Consider the following 10,076-nt stretch of genomic DNA (forward strand, 5'->3'; position numbering starts at 1 on the left):
ACATCAACAGACCAGCAGCAACAATGATGACATCAATATTCTTCCTCGCGATACACTTTTCAATGGTTTTGGCAGCTTTCGAGAATATTCACATGTAGCAGACACAGATGGAACAGTACTTAAAGAGAGCTCTTCTGTCGATGCTTTGGATGAGACTGCTAAACGAATTGAAAATAAAAACCTAATATGCATTATCAAGTGAAGAGAGAGAGAGAGAGAGAGAGAGAGAGAGAGAGAGAGAATGAAAGAAAGAAAAAGAGAAAGAAATAAAAAAGAAGAGAGAGAGAGAGAAAGAGAAGAAATGAAAGAGAAAGATAGATGTGAAAGCGAGAAAAGAAGAATGATTGTCGGAATGACTCTCTGATTGACTGACTAAATGGATGAATGGATGGATGAATAAATGTATGGATTGAAAATGGGTAGACGAATGAATGAATGACTGAATAAACAGATGAATGAGTGAATCATTGAGAAGATGAATTAATGAACGCGTGAATGAATTTGAATTACTTGAATAATACCGGTGTATACGAGTGAATAAACTGATAAACATGAATTACAGGATGAATTAAACGAACGAATGAACGAACGAACGAACGAACAAACGAACGATTAAATGAATGATCAAATGAATGAATGAATAATTGATTGATTGAAAGATTGAACAAAAATATGAATGAATGGAAAGTTCCATTACTTTTTTTTCATAATTTGCATGTGCCGCATTTATAATTTTGATTTTGAAAAGCTGAAATGACTTGAAACATCTTGAAAGAATTTGCTAATTGTTTCCCAGATTTCCCAAATATTGCACAAAAATGTTGATGAATTTTATTCGCGAAAATGTTTTTCGTTTAATTTTTATCTAATAAACAAACTAAATTAATTAAATTGACCATAACTGAACAAGATATTTTTCAAATTTATTTCAATTCGCTGTTCAACATCGCTTATAACAATGTAATTATCTTAATCAAACTCAAACAACTATTAAATCTGAAATTGCATGAACTATATTCGCTACGGGTGATTAGTAAAATTTTATTAGAAGCAAGTCTCTTCTTTCCTCCAAATCATTATTAACATACTACCGACAAAGCAGTATATATGTATCATTTTAAAAAACACGTTTGTTAACGAGTGACATGGCTAATTAGGAATTCAACCTGCAATCCAACAAGACTGAATACTAAGAAGTCAGGGCATCGCTCTTAAGCCGTCACAATGAGAAAATAAAGAAGGTGAGGGTAGTGTGAGAAAAGATAGAAGTATGAAGACATGTGGCCAGTACACTGATGATGATAAACATGGCGTGTGAGTATAAGGGCGAGATTATGAAGACGACAAATATATTGATCGATTGTGACCATAATGCTGACAAATATGATGATGATGATGATGACGATGATAATGAAGACGAAGACGATGAAGATGATGAAGATGATGACGATGATAATATCGAAGATTAAAAATCCAATAATACACACAAATAATTTTTTAAAAATCTTTTTATAAAAAAAATAAATTTTAATTCAACCTATATGCGCATAATTTTAAACGAAGTGAAGACATAAATCAATAATTTAAATCTCCCATAAGTTCCTGTGCATTGGGTGTTTTATAAACGAACAATTAAATTATATTAGGAGAATAATAACATCAAACCTATGCTACTACTAATACTACCCCCGTTACAACAACAACTACTACTACCACTACTACTACTACTACTACTACTACTACTACTACTACTACTACTACTACTACTACTACTACTACTACTACTACTACTACTACTACTGCTACTACAGCAACAACTACTCTTACTACTACTACTACAACTAACTACTACTAATAATAATAATCATTATACTATAATCATTAATATGAACAAGTTATAAAAATATGAGCTGCAAAACAAATATCAATAAACAATGATAAAGAGAGTGGTGGAAATATTATCAATAATATCATTAATTAACGTCTGTGATGTGTATATATCATAATTATTTATGTGTATGTATGTATGTATGTTTGCATGTATGTATGTATGTATGTATGTATGTATGTATGTATGTATGTATGTATGTATGTATGTATGTATGTATGTATGTATGTATGTATGTATGTATGTATGTATGTATGTATGTATGTATGTATGTATGTATGTATGTATGTATGTATGTATGCATATGCATGTATGTGTATGCTTTGTATATATGTAAGTCTGTGCAAAACTACAAAACAACCTGTTACAACAATCATTAATCGTATTGAAAATTATCCATACTCATGGGAATGACCTTTTATGATTGTAAGTTTGTATCTATGTTTGTTTGTATTTATGTATATTTGTATCTATTGTTGTTTGTATCTATGTTTGTTTGTATCTATGTATGTAATTTTTTAATGTATGTATATGTATTAACGTATACAAAGTACTTATATCAAAACACAAAACGTACATACATGTTTAATTTATCTATCAATTAAATAAGCATTACAGGTATTTTGGGTAAAAATCGTATACATTGTATATAGAATGTATTTATGTATATGTCAATTTATATATATATATATATATATGTGTGTGTGTGTGTGTGTGTGTGTGGTGTGTGTATGAAAACTTATGGTCAGGTACAGGTACGTGTTATTCTTAAGATATTATTATTAAGATACAGACAGATTCACCACATAATTTATAATACGCCTTTCATAAAACAATAGAGCAATCGTTTAAAGATTGAAAAAAACATTTTTTTTTTAGAAAATTGAGAAAAAGTTAATCTACAATTATATATAGGCTATAATATTTTATAATAATTAATTAATATATTATTTGTTTATGAATTGTTTGTTGTTGTTGCCAGGTTGGTTTGATTTCTTGCTTGGTTTTAATTTCAAGTAATTCCACATTGTAGTTATGGTGCGATTGTACTCACTGTACTGTTCAAGTCATTGTACTGTGTTGTAGTTTACTTTTTTTAACTTCATTCATTTATAATTTGAATTTTTGGACTGAGTGTTACCATTTTTGAGTGTTTTTGTCAGAAAATTTGTGTGGAATTGAAAAAAATTTTGGCAAAATTTAAGTAATAAATTTTAAAACTACGTTTTATTGTTCGATTTCTTTTTAAATTTAATTCATTTGGTTTCGTTTAATTTTTTTTATTGTATTTTGTTTTAGTTATTATTTGGAGTGCAACAGTTTTTTATTTTATAATTATAGAGAAGGAATTGAAGATGAAACTGCTGTTTGGACTTGTCCTCTTGCTGTCGGTTGCCTTAGGGATCCACGCAGCATGTAAGTTATTTAATCTTAAATTCAATTAAAAACCAATCAGAACCAATTAAAATTTTATTATATTGTTAATTTTTAATAATATCTAAAATGTTATTATTCAAGTTTATGATTGAAAAAAAATTTCAACATTTTTTTATATACGAACATTTTCTGAAATCTCCCAGCGTCTACGCCCCAGGTGTCTCCCAGCCCAACAGGTTATTTAATGTTAGTTATTAGAATATATAAGAGCGTTCATTGAAGCATTTAGCTGGTTTTATCTGTTTGTTGTTGCCAAATAATTTCATTAAATTGATCTGATACTTCAGTGAAATGAAGTTTTCATCAACGTTAATCAATTTTTCTCTCCCATTAACGCAACAGCCAAGCGAAATAAAATCATAAAACTTGAAATTTTCATTTCAGCAGAACAAAATGTTGACGAGGGAACGCCAGCGCTAGGTCCCCCTCAAGCGTCAGCGTCAATTACAAAAGTCGACTCTTCCACCAACACCACTACAGACTTCAAACAGGACGCTGCACCTACGACAACCACAGCCGCTCCTCAGAACGACAACACGACTGCTGCCGCAACGGGAAATGAAGCTGGAGTCACAGCAGCAGCTGTTGCAACTTCAAATGAAACACAAATACTCGAAGTTTCGACTCAATCTCCTCCATACAATTTAAATACTGAAAATATAAATTCCGCCAACGATTCCACAAGCCCCAACGACAACAAAACCGACTCGGCTACTACGGAAATCATACCGACAACAGTAGCTCCTGCAGAGAACGCCACAGGGACTAACCCAGGCCTCCCGGCCAAAAATGAGGGTAGACATTTTGATTTGACGTCATTTTTCGGAGGAATTTTGCTGTGTTTCTTTATAGTAGCTCTCGTCCTCCTTGCCATCAAGTGTTTCGGAAAGAAGAAAGATTACCAGCCGATGTAAAAAATGTTCCGAGTGAATGTTAAAAAGAAGGTGGAAAATTTGCGAATAATTTGTTTCAATTATGTTTAATTGAAATTATTATTTGATGAATAGTTAATTTGAATGAGTGAAAGAGTTTAAGATATAAACGATTTTGTGATGGTGATTTTCGAATTTACGATTTATAAGAGAGAGAGAGAGTGAGTGAGAAAGAGATGAGAGAGAGAGAGAGAGAGAGAGAGAGAACGTTTAATTAATTACTATTTTCAGTGTTGTTGTTGCTGTTGTTTTGTTATTTTCTCTTCAACTTCACCAGCGTTTTACGTTTCAAGCTGCAAGGTCGAAATTTCCAATAAAAATAATGTACAAAAACTAAAAAAAAACTAGTCGTCGAGATGGTGTAATGGCTAAAGCGCTTGGTTCTGCAGTTGCGGTGACCGCCTTCGATTGCGACGAGATCCGCGCCTTATTGCGTAACAATGCATGGGTTGACGCGTATTTATATTTATATGTGCTAATGCCTGCGTGTGTGGGTGTTTTTGACTATTCTGAAAATTAATTAATAGTGAACTAATAATTTAAATAATGAAATTTATTATTATTATTATTATTACAGGACACCTCATCAAATGTATGGCTTGAACTGATGCACACGTGAATGATAGCTGCATATCATTCTTTTGTACTACAAAATGTTTTCCTATGCTTGCTTTATTATTTATTTCTTTTAAATTTAAAAATAACACTTGAAAAATAATTAGTTGGTGGTGGAATTTGCCATAAAATAAAACTTATAGATAAAATAAAATACTTTCCTTTCAAATAATGAATACCGCCTTTTTATTGCATAATGTGTAGAGTAACAAAAATGTATATAAGTCGGGTTCAGTTAGGCTGTCGCTAATCATCAGATGGATGATTGATTTTGATTCAAGATGTAAAATCAAATTAATAAAACTCGTAAAAAAATTTTGAGAAACTGGAACGTGATTGTTCCCTGGAATGACGCGAAAAAAACTAAGACGAACAAGTTAAATAACACAAACACGTTTCAAGCGTTAATGGTCAAACAACAACACAACGACGACATGATGGTGTAAGGGTTAAGGCGCTTGGTTCTGCTGTTGCAGTGACCTGATTCGATTACAAATAGATTTCATTCTATCATAGCTGCCTGTGTATGTTTTATAACAGAGATAGAGAGAGTTTATAACAGAGAGAGAATAAATAATAATAAAAACACAGGAAAAATTTTAAAAAATATATATACAAATAAAAATAATATAAAATTATGACATAATATTATAAATTATGACATAATATTATGAAATTATGACATAATAATATAAAATTATATTAATTTACAACTGAGGCACCAGTCCAGCGGAAGAGATGTTGTCACCCCCGCCTACGGTTTGTTTCACTTTCTTACATACAATCACAGGAACGAAGCAGAACTCCCAAATAATTTCATCATAATTATTTCTATTATAATTATTATTAATGTAATTATTATTGATGCGATTCTTACTATAATAATTGTTATTGATGCTACTGTTATGTGTGCAATCGTTGTTGATACAGGCGTTCAGGTTCGCACTGCTATTTGTATCATTCTTGAAACACTCATTTTGAAATTTTGTCGAAGTGGTGCACAAATTTGGTGATTTTATGTAGTTTAGTATCGGATTCGATCTCTCAAAACTTGCGTTTGTCTGAAAATTTTTCATATTATCCAATTTTGAAACGATCCTTTCCTTCCAACATGTCACCGGGTCGTAAGAGTTGAGAGTTAAGTTCACTTTTACACCTTTGCTATTCGTAACGGTCCAGGTTGAATTCAAATTAAAGATCAACATAGCATTGTTGATGTCGATCGTTTCAGAGCCACACGTGTGTCTGTTGGCCGTCAGGGACGATTTTGCAGCTGCCGATTTTATGTTTCGCCAACGTTTAAACTTTGAAGCGTCTTCATTAAGATTCATCCCATTTGTCTGATCATCTTCGTTGAATTTTCTAGAATATTCGGTGGCCACAACATGGAACGCTAACGTGTGAAAATGAATTCTTGAAAGCGTTCTTGTGCGTCTTACCATCGAAACACTTTCTTTCTTAGTTTCTATTTCGGTATTACTTGCGCTTACAGAATTGTCGTTATTCCCTCTCGATTCATAGCCACAATTTTTACAATCTTTTTCATGCTGATTGAAGTCACCCATCAAACGATGTAAATCAGCAGAGAGTTTAACCACTGCCCTCAGATCCATCAGCACCTTCTCAAGGTCCGGGCGTGTATCAGTCACTAATGTGAACTTTTCGCCAAAGTTTGATGGTTCATCGCAATATATTTTTCCATTATCCAGTGAAACCTGGTTAACATTTTCGCTGCTACTAGATGCTTTTGAATTGTTTTTTGATGTAATGCTGGTTAAATGTTGTCTTGGATTCTTTAATATAATTTCGAGGCACTGTCGCAAATTTGGTAGTTCCTGCTCGTTCATTCCAATTGAATTCACGTGGGATAGGACGTTGGTGATGATGGAGATTAACTTCTTCCTCTCCGAAAAAGATGACAGCTCAGCGTGTATCATCGTCTGCATGTTCAAATCTTTCAGTAACTTCTCTAAATTTTCTAAACCATTTCTACCTACATTCAAAACGAATCATTAAATTGAAATAATTATAAAAAATGAACGTGTAGCGGAATAAATTAAAAACGAAAGCTATGTAGGTAGGTACTCAAATAAATCATCTAAATGAAATATTTGACAGGACACTTAAGAAATATTAACAGTCATTATCATCGTCACTTAAACTCACACACACACACCTCACACACACCCCACACACACACACACCACACACACACACCCCACACACACACACACACACTAATTTTGGTTATAAATAAATTAACGCTCACATATCAACATACACAGCAAATGTCAGAGTTGATTCACAATCTCATGATAAAAAGTGGCAAACTTTAACATTTTATAGGTCAGCATGAAGCACTCTCCAAACTAATGAGAGATATCCTATCTTCGATGAATTTTTTATGACTAACGTACATGCGTGTGTATGTGTTCGTACGTATGTGTGTGTGTGTTTTTGCCTGTATGTATGAGTTTGTGCATGTATGTTTAGCAAACGAAACACTCAACTCAACAATTCAGTTCCACTACTAAGACGAGAAGCTTATAAAAGTTCAAAATACATAGAAGAACAACATTACGAGTAAACAATTTCTGATATGTGTAATAATTAAAAATGTAGAAACGTTTTTCCGACATGGACTCACACCTGATATCAAACAAGAACCTTCTATTGAAATCTTGTACATCCAGTTAAAACGGTAGATGATATAAAACAGCCAACACACCAACCAGCAAACTAGCCAGCCAACCAGTCAATCAACCAACCTACTAACCAATCAACCAACTAAATAACTAACGAGCCAACCAACAAACCAACCAACCTAACTACCAACCAGCCAATCAACCAATCAACCAGCCAACCGTTATTATATTGGGTATCCATGAGTACTCTGAAACCTCCAACAACAAATAGGTCTGGGTTGAAGGTGACGATGCTATCGTAATAAACATTGAACATGGACGTGGGAATGTCTTTTGATTTTCTATACAATATGAATCTGGATTTTGAATTTTTTTCCAATTATAAAATAAAAATCGTGAATTTTAATGAATTTTATACAAAATTAAGTATTTTGGAAAATGTCTTAGTAACTACATATAATACATATAACATTTGACAATATATATACATACAACATAGATACCATATATCATATCATATCAAATATATCATATCAAATAGATCCCAATATATCATATGTTACATCAAATACATCACAAATAAATGATCAAATGATAATTTCATTCAACCCATCCTTCTGAAACTATTACGAAACCTGTTAGCTCTTGGAGTTGATAGTGAGGCCAGTCTTTCGCCTAGCTTGTACTCGAGAATTATATGAACTTCTCTGGGCTCAACTCCAGAGCTTATAACTAAAATTTAGAAGGAGAAATTATCAAAATAATTTCAGTTTAGTGTGAAGAAACATCAGAAGTAAAATAATGTTTACGTTCGTGTCTACGTATTTTATCAGTAACAAAATATCTATTGAGAATCGAAACTTGGAATATGTTCCCACAGTGTTTTTATATATCATATACAAACATACACGTTAAATACATGCATACATCTGTTAGTGTACGAATAAGTACAAATAATTTACATCATTAACCAGCACTTAAAGTACGCACTTGTTGTTGTGTAAAATGTAAAATCAAAAATTTTAAATTTTACCTAAACCAAGTAACATACTTTGAATATCCCCCGACAAATCGTTGAGAGTAGCACTGCCACTCGTGTTATTAGATGATGACGACGACGATGACGTAGACGATGACGTCATGACATCTGATAACAGCATGACACTCACATTCTCTTTCAGAAATCTCCTGGCCATGACAGGTGCGTTACTCCCCAGTTTGACGAGCGGATTCGAGGATTGGGCAGTTTTATAGATGTGGTCAAACAGAGTCTGGTCAGTAACGTAGCGGCTGATTAATTAGGATGGGGTATTGAAATTATTGGTTAAACGATAGATAAATTATACAAATTTGTTGGTAATATAAGATTTTTTTGAGGTCAGTGGGTCATCTGGAATAATTTTTGTTCGTTATCCCATCAAACAATTGCTGCAAAATTTACGCTAAATTGTAGGTAGAAGATAATTTATTTCATGACAATTAAATTAGAAACATTATTAAAAGATAATTTATTTACAATTAAATTAGAAGATAATTATTTACAATTAAACTAGAAGATAATTTATTCACAATTAAATTAGAAGATAATTTATTTACAATTAAATTAGAAACATTACGACGAGAACCCTGCTGAAGCTCCTCTTGCAAAAAAATAAGCGAAAGTTTCGTAAAAGTCTTCGATGCTGCCAATGTGGGCGTGGTTAACTTGGGATGGCTCCTCCCATTTTTGGGTTGCTCTGAGTTTGTCCATGACCTTCAGAGCAGGTAAGATCACATCAATGCAGCTTCCGATCCCAACGGCTACTTTGGTCTCTTCTTTTTTCTGAATATTCAATATTAATAACAGACAATCAAAACAAAAAAAAATTTATTGAAGTATAGATGAAACAAAACGAACGTATGGATGTGGTGTGGAATGATAATTTTATAGAGAATCCCAGCAATTCGAATTATGCAATTCGAAACTTATATCAAACTATTGAGAAATGTACAAACAAACACCAATTGAAACCAACCTGAACATCATTCTCGATTCTCAATAAATTTTCAAGAATAAATTTCAGCTGAACACCCATTGAAGAGTTTGCAGTAGAAGAAAATGAACTAGTTACATCAGAGATGAATTCATTGACTATGACAAAATACTTTAACGAAACAATCAACGTTAATATCCGCAAGACGGCGTGGGAATTCAACATTACGTAATATGTTGATAACCTTCCCAAATGAAAGATCCATCAATCAATCTGTCAATCAAACAACCAATCAATCACACTGAAATACATCTGAAACATTCAAAACAATAATTATTTTAAATAATTAAAGTTGTGTAGGCTACATTTATATATATTTGCCATATCAAAAATTAAATCGAACGCTAACTAAACTGAAAAAGTCCTCAGAAAACATTGGATATATGTAAATATAAATATTGAAGGGTATATATGAGTATTTATAGTATATATATATATATATATATATATATATATATATATATATTATGTGTGTGTGTGAATAACTATGTTTTACGTGGTTATATATATATATATATATATATAT

General features: G+C 32.2%; 3 protein-coding genes across 3 annotated transcripts in view; 2 read left to right on the top strand and 1 right to left on the bottom strand.

Annotated features, from left to right (window-relative positions):
• HELRODRAFT_167308 (hypothetical protein) overlaps nucleotides 1-202 on the top strand; it is a gene marked incomplete at both ends in the record, with an annotated part of 3,234 nt that extends 3,032 nt beyond the window's left edge. Inside the window, one exon of the mRNA XM_009012830.1 lies at nucleotides 11-202. Coding sequence (XP_009011078.1) covers nucleotides 11-202 — 192 coding nt within the window. The remainder of the gene's footprint in view (nucleotides 1-10) is intronic.
• A 3,041-nt stretch (nucleotides 203-3,243) lies between these two features.
• Nucleotides 3,244-4,239, top strand: HELRODRAFT_167309 (hypothetical protein; the record flags this gene model as incomplete). Its single annotated transcript, XM_009012831.1, has 2 exons — nucleotides 3,244-3,304; nucleotides 3,668-4,239. The coding sequence occupies 2 exons, from the start codon at nucleotides 3,244-3,246 to the stop codon at nucleotides 4,237-4,239; spliced, it is 633 nt and encodes a 210-aa protein (XP_009011079.1).
• Nucleotides 4,240-5,579: 1,340 nt separating this feature from the next.
• Nucleotides 5,580-9,715, bottom strand: HELRODRAFT_167310 (hypothetical protein; the record flags this gene model as incomplete). Its single annotated transcript, XM_009012832.1, has 6 exons — nucleotides 5,580-6,865; nucleotides 7,773-7,873; nucleotides 8,153-8,249; nucleotides 8,569-8,807; nucleotides 9,143-9,339; nucleotides 9,533-9,715. 6 exons carry the CDS (start codon nucleotides 9,713-9,715, stop codon nucleotides 5,580-5,582), a joined length of 2,103 nt encoding a protein of 700 aa, XP_009011080.1.
• Between the last annotated feature and the right edge of the window lie 361 nt (nucleotides 9,716-10,076).

This window comes from Helobdella robusta, assembly GCF_000326865.2.
Source record: "Helobdella robusta unplaced genomic scaffold HELROscaffold_11, whole genome shotgun sequence".
Lineage (NCBI taxonomy): Eukaryota > Metazoa > Annelida > Clitellata > Rhynchobdellida > Glossiphoniidae > Helobdella > Helobdella robusta.